Source organism: Wyeomyia smithii, chromosome 2 (assembly GCF_029784165.1).
Source record: "Wyeomyia smithii strain HCP4-BCI-WySm-NY-G18 chromosome 2, ASM2978416v1, whole genome shotgun sequence".
Lineage (NCBI taxonomy): Eukaryota > Metazoa > Arthropoda > Insecta > Diptera > Culicidae > Wyeomyia > Wyeomyia smithii.
In genome coordinates, this window is record NC_073695.1 from 93,358,348 (window position 1) to 93,375,832 (window position 17,485).

A 17,485-nucleotide genomic window follows, 5' to 3' on the forward strand; every position below is an offset into this window, starting at 1 on the left:
ATATTCATTATGTATCATTTTAGTTCTTTTAGGCTCTTCGATAAGGATACTAACGAAATGTTAAGAATACGATATCTATATCTGCAAATGAAAACGTTTATCAATTGTGGGGAGCTTTATTCTACTCTGGGAATAGATTGAGTTTATCTCACAATGATCCCAGATGTTTTCATTCGAAAGTATTAGTTCCCTTTGTGCAGAATAATCTCAATGCTGCCGTCTAATATGAAAATTAAGGCATTCATATTATTCCAGTGCATTGTAAAGCTCTTCCAAAAAAGGTACAAACCTTTTTTATATGAATCCTTGGTGAAAATATTGATCTGGTCTGATACAAACAGGGAAAAAATAATCTCTCTGCTTAAGTCGTATTCTGGATGTAGCATATGTAGTATTATGTAAACTTACAAACGCTTCAGGATGCTGACAACGATAAACGATTTTTTTTCTCTATTTTCTCACTTATTTTTCTGTGCATTCGAAGAAAGAAATATCCAAGATGAAAGCAACCGAGCAATCATCAAAAATAGTCACAAAATTCACCCTTATCCACCTCACAGCGAAACGATGTCTTCCTTACATTATATATTTTGTCAGATTCGCCTAAATCGACTGTAACGATAAAATCGATCTATTTGTTGAGAAATGGTAACTAAATACATACACACATGTAGATGTTTGATCAATTTTTAAACCTAAGACATGCTTCTGTTAGTCTTATTTAAAGAATACATTTCCGAAGTGAAACTATTACTTTTCATAGATGAGGAAGGTAAATAAAAACTTGTCTAACTGTATCTCAAGTGGTCGCTCGACGTTCGGGATGGATGCTTACAAACACCTGACACTGCGGCAGCAATGTGATCTGCAGGTATGACGAACACGTATACACAGCAAAATAAAGAACGAATGACTTCCTGATGTCATGCAATTCGCTTTCTCTGTCCCGGGATGATAACGACGAAGGTGGATTTTTTCTTCGAAAAATTCGAGTAAGGTATTACCAACTAACAGTCGATAGCACGTTACCGTGCCGGAAGTGCAGATGGATATTCACGGTAGTTCTGGGTATTAGTGTGCATTTCGGGCTCAAGTACACTCCACTACACAATTTTCACATGCAGCAAATGTAAACGGGAAAGATGTTTCACCTTCCTCATGGGTAACAGTTTAGAGAAATATCGATCTTTTGCATAATTTTTTTTAGTCAATGTACAGTCGAAGAAAATGAGTTAACAAATTTCAGATTAGTTCAGATGTTAATATTTCATCAAGCTGTGGTCTAACACCTTGTTCCTCCTTGTTAGAGCTTGTCACAAAAAGATATATATGGGTTGAAAAGTTTTTGGCCTGACAAAGAGATGACATTTCAAATTAAAAATCTTCGGGTTCTCCGATTGTACCGAGCCCTACTAGAATGCTGTCAAACTTTTATAATTCAACCTTAAGTTATTACTCTCAAAGTGATATCCGCAAAGTGAAATTGAGTAAGCTGGTTCAGACCATAGACATCTCAAAGGAACAATTGATCAATAAATGAACAACGTGCCAAACATTCCACGGAGAACCTGGCATTGATTACGTGAAATAGGAAACAATTTTGGTGACAATTCGTGACAATGGATGGAACATGAATCCACCATTACGCTACTGAGCCCGATCGGCAGTTGGTAGAGTGGCTTATGCCTGGTGAGAGTCGTCCGAAGTGCCCAAAAACGCAGTCAGCCGTTGTTGGTCAGATTTTTATTGGAATTCGCGAGGCATAGGAATCATCGATCATGCTGAAAAAAATATATTGTTTGTTATTTGTATCGTATTATTGGATCGATTGCAAGTTGAGGCCGCATGTGGCAAAGAAAAAAGTGCTCTTTCACCAAGATAACACTTCCCCTCAAATTGCGTTACGAATTGGTTTTCCAACTTCTATATTGACCAGATTGAGCCACGAGCGACTATATCCTGTTTCCCTAGTTGAAATCACGACTCTCTGCAAGCGATTTCATTCGAGTGAAGAGGTAGAGTTGAAAACAAACGACTATTTTGAAAGACATAACGCACAGCACTTAAAAACTGGCCTCGGATGATAGAGGACTACATTCCAGATGGAGGCTATGTAACTGTATCCTCAAAATTTTATCAAAATCGTATTTTTTTGCACTTGATTGTTGTAGTATAGATCTAGAAAACTTTATAACTGAGCTCAGGTAAAATATATGTAATAAATAGCCAATTACAAAATATCTTTTTTCATCTCAGGTTGACCAGAACAACGCCATACCTTTAATGTGGCTAAAGTCTGAAACATAAATGTCGATTAATTGATAAAGTACAATTTGACTGGCGGTACGATGAAAAGTCATACCTTGACATTTAATAACTCTCATAAGCTTAAACGTATGACTGCCAACCAAAAATTAGAGCCAAAAATGTATCTTACCCAAAAACCGGTAGCTGTGAATGCATTCTAAGGCTACTGCCATAGTAAGGGCGAAGCGTTTCTAATAAATTTTCCAATTGTTGATATTATTCCTCTCGTGAGAAAAAACGCACCCTTCGCTTTTATTATTGCAGTATCTTAATTTTATATTATGTCTTGTGTTATCACATCAATCTTAACATCCCACACATTGCTTCTCTGAAATTGCATGATCGAGGTCACCATTTGAACATCCAGGCACTCTATCGACAACTTAGCACTAATTACTCAGTCTTCGAGTGCTGTTACTGGCGTTGCACCAGCCTCAACAGTACAGAGCAGTCAAGATCTGTTTCATTTCCACTGCACAAGGGCTGGTGAAACGGCGCATTATTGAAAATCTCACGACCAACGATCGGATCATTATCCTGTCTCACAGTTGTTTAGATGACCGAATGGCTGGCACTGGCATGGGTGCACATGTACTCGCCACTTGCGAAAGTTTCTCCACCATACAGTACACAGACGCGGGTCTGTACACTTACCATTGAGATGGAATAGCGGTTAAGTGAAAGACTCAAGTAACAAGAAACCGCATCCGAAAACCGGTTCTTGCTTTGGCTGAAGCTGCCCGCAAAGTTCCAAGTCCAAGTCTACAGGTATTCATATACGGCAGTTAGTACAGATTTGGGGCTGTCCCTAAATTACGCAGTTGGATTTTTGATAAAAATCCACTTATTGTTGCTCTACGCAACAGGTTCGTTATAGAGATGTATTAAACAATCATTCCTATTGTCAGGTAAACGATTGACTAATGGATGGTCCCCTACCGGTGCACGATGGAGACCAACTGGATAAGCTAGTTTGTAGTAGAGAAGAATACTATTAACCGTATCGTGCTTGCCAGGTTTCGAAACTGCTGATTATGACGATGGCACACTTGAGAAACCGTTTTAGCTTCCCTTCGGAGTGGGATGTGCTTGTAACTGCAGCTATAATATGCATTAACTTGCTGATTCTGCATTTCTCTATGCGAAAGTTGGTATGCACTGCATACTATACAGAAAAGAGCTTTAATATCTTTCCCGATGTATTTTAGGAAATGACGTTTTTGAGACGAATAATAACGTAAATGTAGCAAAATCCCGCACCCTGGTACTAACATATTTGTGAAGTATAAGATCCTAAGAGTTCCTTGATACTCATTTGTCACACCCTTGGGGCGATATGAAAATTTTAACGCAAATCGAAGTACTTATACAGGAAACAGATAGTTTAAGATAAACATTTACTGCATGGTATCAAAATCTGTTAAATGACAACATGTACCGGGGCCATATCTTGGTTTCCAAGTTGAACGAAAATAGAATAAATTGTTCATAGCGATACTGGGAGGTTTGAAATCACTCCCGCTTTCTTAGGATGGCATACATTCAGAGCTCATACATATCATACGAGCTGTTTATGGCGTGTAACGATAAAACCACTAAACACTTCGACCTTTACATTTGTTGTAAATTCTCTCTGCTAATGTGTATAATTTTGACAGACATAATTTAATAAGCGGTACGACCCACTCGTAGTCAGAGGGTCCACAGGGTATTATTGAAAAAAAAAAAACATGAACAATGGCCCTGCCCCTAGATGGTAATACAGATAAATATATGTGTATTATCACGCAAAATTACCCGAGCTTTCGATGGCTAGTAATAACTGCAAAGAAGAGGAAATTTAATTACCGGTAAATTTAACTACCTGGTAATGGATACTGGTGAACGAGGCTTGTTGAAAAGATATTTACAATAGGCCGCATACACCACCGAGGCAGATTTAATGTTGATCATGCGTTTAAAAGTGGCCAAAGCTGTATGGTAGTCTTACAAAACGACATTCGATGTAACTCGCATAATGACTACTGTGTTGTTGTGTCATTTTCTTCGAAATTCGTAAAGGGTTAAAAATATAAATAGGAAGTTTATTGATTGAGATCATCAAGACTTTAGCTTTTGCCTAGTTTATGGTTTCTATTAAATAATAGGTTTTTCATTTTAACCTAGCTGTTCTAGCATTGTCTTAATCTTCAATCAAGCGGCAGGTGCAAAACGACCCAGATACCAAGTGTGAACATATTGAAGATTTACTTATTAAATTAACCTTCCCTCTACGCACACTCATAATTTGGGAAAAACATAATTAAAGGTTTGAGGGTTACATTTGCAAAAAATAGTCTACCCTTTGCTAATACCACTGCATTACAGCAAATTAAATATTTCTGTAAAACACCTTCTGTTTGAAAACCCCTGAACACAAATTGACTTGCGGCATCTTGTCGTTATTCACAAACCCTCCCTTTTCTGAAGAAAAGCTTATATTAAATTCATAAGATAGTAGAATGGCTCTATTTACTTGATTAGTTCTCCACAGACCAATTCAAGGTTCAGGTAGACATACAAAAATCCATTATTACATATAGAAAAGCTGCTCCAGCAAATTTCGTCACGCCCATTTTGGTTTTATTCAAATGATTTCAAACATTCTCAATAGATTCCACGTACCTCCAAAGATTTAGATTGTTTATAGTCTGCAAATGCATAACGAATCGGACATTGGATACGTTCAATCTCAAAAGAGAAATCGTTTGAAATGATTGGTTTTATTGGAATGAGAATATTCTTGCATTTTAACGATTGTACATCACCACGATTCTAGAAATACCCATGTTGGATGATATTCGGTCATTTTCAGCTGAGTTCCAGAAAAGGAAGTTGTCAACTAGGATTTAAAAATGGTGTGTGGAGTCAATTTCTGGCCTCTGACCATCTATATGATACCGGAAAAACCCTGGTATTCAGTCATTTTTTACTGTTGTCCAGAAACCGAAAGTCACCAGCCTAGAATTCAAAATGGTGTCTGAGGTGAGTTTTTGGTATCTGTACATCATCACGATTACGGAAATATCCATATTGGATAGCGTTTGGTCACTTTCGGCTGTTTACTAGAAACTGAAGTGTTGACTTTCAAAATGACATGTGAAGTCAATCTCTGGCGTCTGAGCATCATTCTGGATGCTGTTCGGCTATTTTAGACAGATTTCCAAAAGTTGAAAGTTGCTATCTTGGATTTCAAAATAGCATGTAGAGTTAATTTTCCGTCCCTGAGCGTCATTCTGGGTTCGAAAATATCTACATTGGGTTATGTAGTCAATCAGTCATTTGGGCTGTTTTAAACAAACCGTGAGTCACCATCTCAGAACTCAAAATGGTGTCTGAGGTCGATTTTTGGATTCTGTGCATCATCACAATTACAGAAATACCCATATTGGGTGGTATTTGGGCACTTGTTGATGTTTCCCAGACCCCTTCCCGTACTTCCAAGGTAGGGAATGGTATCAAACCATTATAGAAACATTTTTTACCCCTAAGAACCTGAACATACCAAATTTGGTTCTATTTGCTTGATTAGTTCCCAGAAACTTGTGTTTCATTCGTTGCGGCCGAATTATATTAATATAGTCCAGTGGATGATGCACCAGGTTCGAAGGTCGACTTTATTTTTGGCAGTTTGTGCCTCCCTATTTCTCCACATGTTCAGACGCGTAGCTGCAGCGAGCATTTGACCTTTTCATCTGTCGCTATCCAACACTCGACGAAATTACTCTGCCTACCTCTAACCTTTCCAACACAAAATGTTAATGCAATTCTCTTACTCCGGTATTTAGGCGTGAAAACACCGTGGAGATCTTGCAGCTCTCGGGGGAACAAGCCAACGAGAGGTTGAGTATTCTAAATAACGAGTTTTCAATCATTTATTACATTCAGTATTTTTTTGCCGATTTATCCTGACAAAAACTCTATTCTTTGTAATCCAGTAAATTACATAAATTATTTCTAAACGATTGTGGTTCATGATGGCATATAAACATTTTTTACTGAGCTCCAATGCCGATTGTGACAGTAATACATGTAGGATTGGGCGATCTTCAGGGATAGATCGATCTTTAGGATCGATTCAGCCTGGAGGTCCCATGATCGATCCATCTGAAAAATCGGAGCCGCAGGATCGATCTATATTGAATCGATTTTTAAGGCACTTTTTGTGTCGCTGTGAAATTTACCGAACCAAGCACCATTTTTTTTTTAAATTAACTTTGGTATTAACACCAGTGTACGTGAGAAAGAATAACCTATTATTAATGAAGAATCCATGTCACTTAAATAGTCGCCTCTCGTCACTGACGAGATGAGCAAAATGTTATATTAGATAATACGAGTGGAACTTGGCTGCTGACAGCTGAGTCGAACAGTCCAAAATCCAGCCGACTCATCAGCTGCAATATCAAAATTGGTCAGGCGACTCGTCACTCGCCTCGTTTTCTGTAATAAGCCCCTATAACAAAAAAAATCCCTAAACGCGATTACTTGAAATACTGTTGTATTATGGGCAGGAATGGAATGGACTATATGGAGGCATGATGATGTTATAACCGCACGCAACCATTCGAAAGCCGATAAGATAACATTAGCCGGAAACGATACACGATACCTGACCTGACCAGAAACGGTACACGGTAGCTTGAACTTGAGCTTGAACGACCCAGGACTATGCTATCGCTGTCAAATCTTATATATTTGCTGCGTACCCAACATCTCAACGGTCTGCGGTTCGCCTGACAGATACGAAAAAAGTCCAGCAAAAATTCCATTTAACTTGAAATGCTTGCCGGAAGAACTCTCCACTCTCACATTAGAAAGGGATAGCATTGGACCTTGGAACGACCGCACATGACCAGAAACGGTACACGATACCTGACAATTACTCAAATTCGCATCTAGAAAAAGTTCTGCACGCTGAAAAATAAATAACATTTTCATAAGATCGAAAAAATCGGATCAAAACAAAGCGATCTTTTCGATTTTTCCAGGGCTAAAAATCGATCAAGAAAATCGAGAATCGGGGCTGAAATGATCGATCTTTCGTAGATCGATTCAAGATCGACCAATCCTAAATACATGAACCATTGCGTCCTAAGCCATGGTCACAAGATACTCATTCTCAGAAAAGCATAAAATCGATCTAAAGCAATCGTCCATGCTAAACCCTTTTCCTGTGGAGGGAAATCAGTTTTTACTCCGAGAAATGATCTTTCAACTCTCATTACCCATCAACCATGTACATTTCGCACAAACTATTATTATGCATATGAAAATCAATCTGTTCGCTGGCCGTATTCAATAGTTTCGCCGTTCGAAATTTCAAGTTTAGTTGTTAAACTGTAAACAATGTATAGATGTTAGGTGATGCCATACTCACCATGGCCATCACTCACCAGGAATTAGTTAACAAATTATAATTTAAATTTTATTTTAAAAGCATATCCTCATCTAACATTTGCTCAAAGCCCGCCTACATTTTCAACCTACCTCCCACATAAGTAAGCAACAAAAACCTGTCAAAAGTCAGTACTTTTTATGATAGCCAAAAGTTGTATTGAAACGACATTCTTAGCATAATCCATGATATTTCGAGCCGGCAGTATAAACCAAACCGTGCCATAAGTGTTAAAATATTCAGTAAATCCCGAAGCCCAGGAATTACTGTTATTCTGCACTAATGCTATGATCACTAATAGATTTCAATCCAGAGTACGCGAACTAGCGAAAACGATTAGTTATCTTGTTGGGGGAAATTTCCCGACAATTTGTTTCTCACGACGTTGTCGCGGTTTATTGCAGGGAAGATTTGCTGCGGTCGGAAATTCTATGCTTATAGTATAACTATAAAAGTACTAAAGGGTGGTAAAACCAATTGTCAAACGGTTTTATCATAGTACACACACAAGGCAAACAAAATGATGATTCATGCTGCAGAATTGGTCTAAGTCTGTTTTTCTGAGCTATGCATCTTCTCGAATGTTCATTTTTTAAACCAAAACGATGTCAAGTATGCAGGAAGGCAGCACTACATCGAATTGTTGGCCAGCATCCGGCGGTCAAAAGAGTTGCACACTGGCGTCATTATTCCATATGGACCCGTATAGTCTCAGCTGTCAGCTTATGTAAGCTTATTTGAGTGCGAAGTGTGCTGTTTGCACTTGAACGCTTCGTTCGCCAATTCGACCAGCAATAATGCAAAGGCCCGCCATTCAGGATGCAGAGCAAACGCCGTCTGAGTGCAGTAAATATACAATTCACCATATGTTGAGCTGAAGCTAGCGGGTACACAGCAGCACCCGCCGCGATTGACTATGTTGCCAGTGCTGCTTTCTCCAACCGAGCGGAAGAAATTGGGATTATGCAAGCCAAGTTTCAGTTTGGTTGGAGAAAGAGAATGGAGCGATGAAAGCAATGAAGCGGTTGAGTAATTTGCTTCTTTTTCATACGAATGGTTGCGTTAATGCTTAATCAAATGATTCAAACGGTCCCTTAATTACGCTATCGTCGTACCACAGTTCTTTTTAGTGAATAAATGAGTGTGTTGCAAAATAGTGCTTCCAAGAGAGAAAGTGCGATTGCGATGCGATGCACTTCTATGATTTTTCGTGCAATTTCCAATTATATTATAAAACAGTGTTTTTTATTGTATATCAATAGCACCCATCGGGGGCTTTTTGCTGTATATTATCATTCAAAACACGGCACTGTTGTAAGATAGCATATACACAAACATCAACACAACAACAACAACTTTTGAAACCAGAACATTGAAAATTCAAAAAAAAAAAATTGATGACCTTTCCTAACCATTGCATAGTTAAGAAACACGAACTGAAGGATGTTGCTAAAGAGAATTAAAATATCCGTGATCTTGTCTAAGATCAGCATTTTGAATGTATACTGTTTGACATCAGCACATTGAAAGCCTAACAGTTTCTTCAGCGTAATGGCTGAAAACGAATCTGCAGATAAGACACTATTGAGATTGCAAATAATTGCACTATACACACTTGTTCTTACAGATAATACAGGTGCTGGTGACTAGGACTATGATTGCTACATAAACTTCAAGAACAATAAAAAAGGCATGATTGAAAAATAAAAATGGTACTCACCTCCGTACAAAACGAGCATCCGCACTGCGATATCCTAGTGAGATTTTCACCCTTAAATTCACCCAAACATAGCTTACAGGTAAATTTCGCTATCGGATTAAGTGCACTGCCCATAGTTAGTGGAGTGGTCGGAACGATTACGACATGATTTCCACTTACACCCGTTGGACTTGGTGGTGCCAGCATAGCCGAACGGGATGTTACCGACACTCTACTGCTGGCCGACGGTGATGAAGAGGATGTTCCAGAGCACGAGCTTGACGATACAGCGGGAGATGATGAGGAAGCGCGGGGCGATGACGTGGAGGAGGAGGATTCCGAAAATGTTTTGGTCAGTCGAAGCAAATTGCTGACATGTTTGCTTCCTCCACTTTCGGTAGCGGATGGTTGAGTGTCGATGCCGTTAGTATTAGCGCCATTGACAGCGACAAATCCTCCGTTGGAGATGTTCAGCGAGTACCGAGATCCGGCGGCTGCGAGCGATAAGAGACTAGAACAGCGGGAGCACGTGGCTACCGAAACGCAATGGCGTAACCGATTCTTCGGCTTGATAGGTTCCACCGTATGCATGGTGGTCAGAGCGAGGACTGTTTCACATTTCCTTAGCCCTCCGGGATGCGAACCCAACAATGGAACGGACTTAGGAGGAGCCAAGCTATTACAGCTGACTTCCTTTTTCAGTAGAGGAACTACCGACCACAGTTTCTGGTGAACGGAACTCAGCGAAGTAGTGGAAATATTCAGTCGGCTTCGCGTCATTTCGACCAGATTGTGCTCGGAAGGACTCTTACTAATCTTAATCTCTGGCGACAGAAGGGGTGCAGTGGCTACATTTTTGGATGTGATGGATTGAGGAGGCGGTGGAGGAGGAGGCGGAGGAACCGGTGGAGGTTCCTTTGATGGTCTTCGCCCGACTAGACTTTTCAGAAATGCTTCCAATCGCCGCTTTCGAGGCACAGCACCACCCAACGAAACTGGATGCTGACCATCGGCTATTGACACTACTGGAGATGTTGGCACACAGACAGTCGCTGACCGGCGGCCAGATTGTGCTCCGCCGCTGGAAACTACCGCTGATTTTAGGCCACTTATCTGGGGTGATTGTGGTTCCAGCAGAGATGCATGCTCATGGGTTCCCCCATTTGTGAGGGCACTTCGTAGACCGGCCAGATTGTGCACTATAGATGCAAAATCCTGCAAGCAAAACAGAAAACGAATAAAAAGTTTATAAACCGATCCTTGTACGTTACATCAAAACAATCATTAACCTTGCTTGAATCTACTCGTTGTTCTTCCTCCAACAAAAGATCGTAGCCTGGTGCGTTCCACGAGTGTCTGAAGTGCTGTCTACCCTTACGTTCCTCCCCAACGCCGTCCGCCGCTTCCTCTGAAATTATCGACGTTGAAGTTGTCACGTGCTTGCCCCAATCTGCCAACCCTAAAGGCCACTGCAAACTACGTCGTTTAGAAAACTCTTCCTCAACAGACTCCAGTGTTGAGCTACCCCGACTTTTCGCCGGTCGGTAGGTTCTGCGACGAACCCTGTTATCTACGCCTAGAGTACCACTACAATTTTCTGGATTTACCAGATCGGAGCCAACTTCTTCTTGAACAGACTCTTCTTTTTCGGTAGTACGGATCACTACTTTTCTATCACGCAATAAAGGTACACTTTCGATTTCATCCAGGGGAAGCTGGTCAAAGTGATTCACGGTAATATTCTTTCGTGGAGTTATCACTTCCGTATCCGGTAGCTCCTGGACGCTTATTTCAACCCGTTTAAATTTAGCTTGTGGTGGTGGATTTATGCTATGTAAATCACCACCTGAATGCACTTTCATATAACCACTAATACTACTGCTATCACTAGAGACCCGCTTCAACTTGATCAGCGTGTTAACCGAACTAAACGTATCGCACAGCGAGTTGCGGTTCGGTTTACGACTATGAATGAGACTATCACTATCACTACTTTCGCATGAATGCGCTATGAAACTACTGCTTGTTTGCAACAGATTTTCCGTTCCGCTTTCAGGCGGCGGACACTTGTCAAGGATTTCCCCGCTGACTCGTTTCAGACTTAGGTTTTTCACTAGTAGTTCACTTAAATCACTATGCAGCGTCTTCAGTGAGGGTGAGTTGGTTCGATTCTCTGCCAAAAACTCCTTATGCAACACGCGGCCACCACCTGCCACGGAAGGTGGGGTGAGATTTTGATGATCAACAGTCAATAATGGTGGAGATTTCTTCGAGCGTAAAACCACAATCTGAGCAGATGCCGTCGGAGGCGACGAAGGCCCGGAAGGTACTAAAGTCGTTGTCATTGTTGTTGTTGTTGCTGTTGCTGTTCGCTGACAATGGCACCGGAATGTTTATGCAGCTCTCGAAAATGATTCGTTCTTCGTTGTTCTTGTTGTTGGATAAATGCGCTGGAGTTGAGTTGGTAGTGCAGTAGAGCGCCGGCGGAATCAGTGGCGTGGAAAATGAGCGGCAGCCGCCCCCTTGTCTAGCCTGGAAACGAAGGAAATAAATTGGACGACTATTAATTAGTGTTCACAGACGTGGTATAGATTTCGACGAACTCGGGAAGGCAAATGGCTCGTAAAGCCAAATAGAATTGATTTATGGTTTTCATTGTGTGCCGGCGCAATTGCAATGTGGCCAGGATTGCACTATGAATCAGAACTGAGATTAAGCAGGAAAGAGGAACTTGAACCAAAATTTTGTTTGACCATTATTTTTGGGATTTTTAAAGAACTCACAAAGATGCTTTTTGGTTACTTAGGAAGAAAATGATAATGTTATAAAGATAACTTCCTAAAACTATCATTGAAAATTTTGCTGCCAAATTCAAGCCCTAGACCACTGTGTAATGATACTAAAACAAGATACACGATGGCTGTTTGAGGTCCTGAATGACCTGAATAGTGCTGACCCATTAGCAATGTGAGAACAATTTTTGGAATAACTGACTATAATAATGTCACAGGGATAGCTATAACTTTCACGTATAATTTAGATTGTGTGGGATCAATATTTGTTTCTCTATTTACGGCAATTACCTATTTATTTCAGCTCTTCAGTGAAACAATTTGACGATGTGTGTGAGGCAGAAATAAATTTTCATTTTTAATTTTTTGTTTTGTTACATTTTTATTTACCTACTAGTTGGCCCGTAGTGGCTAGCCTTTTTTAATGCGTTTTTAATTAAAAGTTGGTATTTAATCTAGAATGAATTTTTTTTTTAAATATCGAGTTGAAGTTCAAGATGTAACTATGACACTATCGACAATCCGATGCAGATGGCCAGCGCTGGTTTAAAACTTAATTAATTATTGATTGCTTACTCGAAAACGAATCTGCATCTCGCTCCTTATACGGATCCACTGCACAGCTGTTTTCTCCAATATCTAAAGACTTTTTCTCCATTATTTGTTTATTCCGAAAAATTGTTTTCTAACGAATTAATTTTTTTTAATTACATAACTTGAATAATAGTTTATTTTCTCAATTGTTTGATGTTACATATGTTATATTCAAACTAAACTTACAAAATAACTAAAAATGAATGTGATTGAAAAAAAACAATTTACAAAAACCTTTGCTAATGAAAAAATACTGGATTTCTCAAAAAAATATTCACACATGCAAAAGTTTGTCTCTGCAATTTGTTATTAACAATAGCAAAGCTTGGAACAACGAAGTACTGCCCTCTTTTAATCATTGATGGGTAGTTCAAATCCCTCTCTAATACTCCGATATACCTTCACACATGCTAAATGACGCGCATGAAACTTCTGTCATCTGCGTTCCATCACAGTAACCTTTTATAATGTTGCGTGACAACATAACAATCCTCATCCCATCACCACCATCTTTGTCTACTTCTTTGTTTTTGTCTTCTGCTTCATAAACAAACAAATATTATTTGATATAAAATAAAAAAAGTTGGCTTACTGTAGCGCATTTGCAGGGTAGTAGATAAATAAAGATAAGATAGATAATTTTTAAAATTTTGAATCTTTTATGTCGATATATCAAAATAGCTTAAATCAAAACTGTTGATCAGATTTTACATAATGTTAAAAAATAATGGCCAATAGCTTAACCCGATCCCGGCGCAGAGAAATAAGTTTTTACCTCAAAAAATAAACTTCAAACTCTTATTACTCATCAACTATAAACATAATTAACACAAACTCTATTGCAAATTAAAGATCAATCTGTACCTTACTGAATAATTTCATCGTGAAAATTTTCAAGTATAATTTTTGAACTTGAATCAAAGTTTGAATGTCACTCGTCGGAAATGGGTTTATCTTATACTCTAAGTTTTTTTTTTGGAACAGCTAAAATTTTCACGTATCAGCAAATTATTATCCCTTTCTCTGTACATCTTGAACGTCGTAGTCCTATACTTAAAGAATTAATTTGGGGTACAATGGGGTAGCATGTCTTGTGTAGGTTAAATGTCTTTGGTATTTTTAAAAATATCGAAAAAAAATTATATTGCTTTATCTTTGAGTACAACTTCTTGAGAACATTTTGGTAAATTTTGTTAGAGCTTTGAGTAATAGGGAGAAAGTTGGATAGATTTCAAGTGCGGCTCGTCACGGCGCCGTAAGCTAAACTTGAAACTCGATATGGTGTTTTGCATAAAATGGCTTTGCCGAGTTCCGGTTTTCTTCAATTTTTTATAAATGTTCGTTATTAACGCCTTCGGTCGTAATTGATATTTTTAATAAACAAACAATTTTTTGCCATCGAAAAACTGTACTATTGAAAAATTACAATTTCAATGCATATAAAAATTGCTACACACTTTAAAAAAAAACAAACTGCTTATTTTCTCGAGCAAAAAAGATTATAATCCCCATTATTCTCTTGAATTTTTCATAGTCTATCCTCAATGAATTCCAATAGGTACTACCTTATTCCATCACTTGACAACCTAATTTTGATGGTAATGCCATGAAATTACAGAACTTATTGGACATGTAACTATAAAGTAACGTTCATAATCAACTGACAGTGGTTTGGCTAACTTTATATTTCATTTATATGCTTGATATCTCTGATACTATGTCTTTCTTCCATCTTAAAACTGCCAAGTTTTCTGATAAAAATAGATTGCATATAGTAAAAATAACTACAAGAAAGTTAGAATAATATAAAAACAAGGTAACTAATAGCAGTTTTTCCGGTCAATAAGCACAATGCTCGTAGAAATTTCGATTTTACTACCACTACTACTACAGCGCCATCTCTTAGAATTTAACATTTTTTTTTAAGGGGGGATTTGTTAGTAGCTTAAGTATTTATGATAAATATTAGTAAATAATGAGTATGTGTGTCCAATCACAAATGGTGACTTCTCAACACTGTTAGAATTGTAATTTGTAATTTTGATTGTTAGGATTTGTTTGCTTTCGCAATTAGGACTTATCATTCGTAGGGATTTAAACCTACTTGTCAGAAAAGGGGAAGTAAACTTACAACTAACTTAATTGCTAACTTATTGGCTATAAAGAGAGCTTACCGTGGCAATTGAGGATTGCAACGATTTTTGTCGAAAATTGTTAATAATTTTATTTGACATAGCTTCTAATGGTTCAACACCAGTAAGTCTATGTAATTCGAGTGTACCAAACCAAGGAGGACGCTTCAAAATCATTTTCAGAATTTTATTCTGAATCCTTTGGAGCGTTTTCTTCCTTGTTGAACAGCAACTTGACCAGATCGGTACAGCATAAAGCATTGCTGGTCTAAAAATTTGTTTGTAAATCAAAAGTTTGTTCTTTAAACAAAGTTTAGAATTCCTGTTAATGAGAGGATATAAACATCTCGTATATTTGATGCACTTGGCTTGTATACTCTCAATGTGCTCTTTGAAAATAAGTTTTTTATCATAAATTAGTCCCAAGTACTTAACCTTGTCAGACCAACTTAAAATAACCCCATTCATCTTGACAACGTGATTATTGTTTGGCTTGAGGAAAGAAGTCCTAGGCTTATGCGGAAAAATTATCATTTGAGTTTTAGAAGCATTGGGAGAGATTTTCCAGTTTTGCAAGTAGGAAGAAAAAATATCTAAACTTTCCTGCAATCGACTGCATATGACACGAAGACTTTTTCCTTTTACGGAAATGCTTGTGTCATCGCAGAACAATGACTTTGTGCATCCTGGAGGCAAATCAGGAAGATCTGAAGTGAATATGTTGTACAGGACTGGACCCAAGACTGAACCTTGAGGTACAGCTGCTCTGACAGAAAATCTATCAGATTTTGAATTCTGATAGACAACCTGCAGAGTTCGATCAGTAATATAAATTTTTAAAATTTTGATTAGGAAAATTGGAAAATTAAAAGTTTGCAATTTCGCAATCAAACCTCTATGCCAAACACTGTCGAATGCTTTTTCTATGTCTAAAAGAGCAGCTCCAGTGGAATAACCTTCAGATTTGTTAGCTCGTATCATATTAGTAACTCTGAGCAATTGATGAGTTGTGGAATGCCCATGGCGAAATCCAAACTGTTCATTTGCAAAAATTGAATTTTCGTTGATGTGTGACATCATTCTGTTAAGAATAATTCTCTCAAACAGTTTACTTATTGAAGAAAGCAAACTGATTGGTCGATAACTTGAAACTTCAGCTGGGTTCTTATCCGGTTTTAAAATTGGAGTAATTTTTGCATTTTTCCATAATTTGGGAAAATATGCAATTTTGAAGCAGCAATTGAAAATTTTCACTAAAAATTCCATTGTGCTCTCAGGGAGATGTTTGATTAGTATATTAAAGATTCCATCGTCATCAGGTGCTTTCATATTTTTGAAATTTTTAATAATTGATTTAATCTCATTCAAGTTAGTTTCAATTATTTCTGCAGGTAAAAAATTCTGGGAAGAAATTAAATCAAATTGACGTGTGACTTTATTTTCAATTGGACTCACAAAATTCAAATTTGAGTTATGAACACTCTCGAACTGCTGAGCAAGTCTTTGAGCCTTTTGTTCATTGGATACAAGAAAACGTTCACCATCTTTTAAAACTGGAATAGGCTTTGAAGGTTTCTTAAGAATCTTCGACAGCTTCCAAAAAGGTTTTGAATATGGTTTCAATTTTTCAACTTTAGTCTCAAAATTTTGATTTCTCAGAAGAGTAAATCTATGTTTAATCTCTTTCTGTAAATCTTTATAAATAGTTTTAAAAACAGGGTCACGAGAACGTTGATATTGACGTCTGCGGACATTTTTCAAACGAATTAGAAGTTGAAGATTTTCGTCAATTATTGATAAATCAAATTTCACTTGAGCCTTTGGGACAGAATAATTCCTGGCATCAACAATTGCACATTTTAGTGCTTCCAAAGTGGAATCAATATTCACTTCGTTTTGCAAATCAAGCTCATTATTGAAATTTCTCTCAATATTAGTTTTGTATCTTTCCCAATTAGCCTTGTTATAATTAAAAACAGAGCTCATAGGGTTTAAAACTGATTCATGTGATAAAGAAAAAGTTATTGGAAGATCGTCAGAATCAAAGTCAGCATTTGTGATCAAATCACTACATACATGACTTTGATCTGTTAGCACCAAATCAATCGTTGAAGGGTTTCTTACAGAAGAAAAGCATGTAGGACTATTCGGAGACAAAATGGAATAGTATCCTGAAGAACAATCATTGAATAAAATTTCGCCATTGGAATTACTTTGAGAATTATTCCATGAACGATGTTTAGCGTTAAAATCGCCGATTATAAAAAATTTCGAACGATTTCTGGTGAGTTTTTGTAAATCACTCTTAAAATAATTTTTGTGATCGCGTGTGCATTGAAATGGTAAATATACCTTACCTTACCAGTCAGCTCCAGGCCGAAGTGTCCCTTGCTGTTCGAAGAAGTCGTCTCCATTCAACTCGGTCCATGGCTGCAGCTCGCCAGCCATGTCGTCTGCGGAGGCCCCGCAGGTCGTCTTCCACTTGATCGAGCCACCCTGCTCGCTGCGCGCCCCGTCGCCTTGT

At 38.1% G+C, this 17,485-nt stretch overlaps 1 protein-coding gene across 2 annotated transcripts in view; it reads right to left on the minus strand.

Moving 5' to 3' along the window:
* The window catches only part of LOC129721106 (uncharacterized), a 173,723-nt gene that overhangs the window by 34,052 nt on the left and 122,186 nt on the right, over positions 1–17,485 (minus strand). For both annotated transcript variants that reach the window (XM_055673262.1, XM_055673260.1), the window contains 2 exons: positions 10,733–11,975; positions 9,465–10,658 (listed from right to left, as the gene is read on the minus strand). In XM_055673262.1, the coding sequence (XP_055529237.1) occupies positions 9,465–10,658; positions 10,733–11,788 (2,250 nt within the window). In that variant the 5' untranslated portion in view covers positions 11,789–11,975. The remainder of the gene's footprint in view (positions 1–9,464; positions 10,659–10,732; positions 11,976–17,485) is intronic.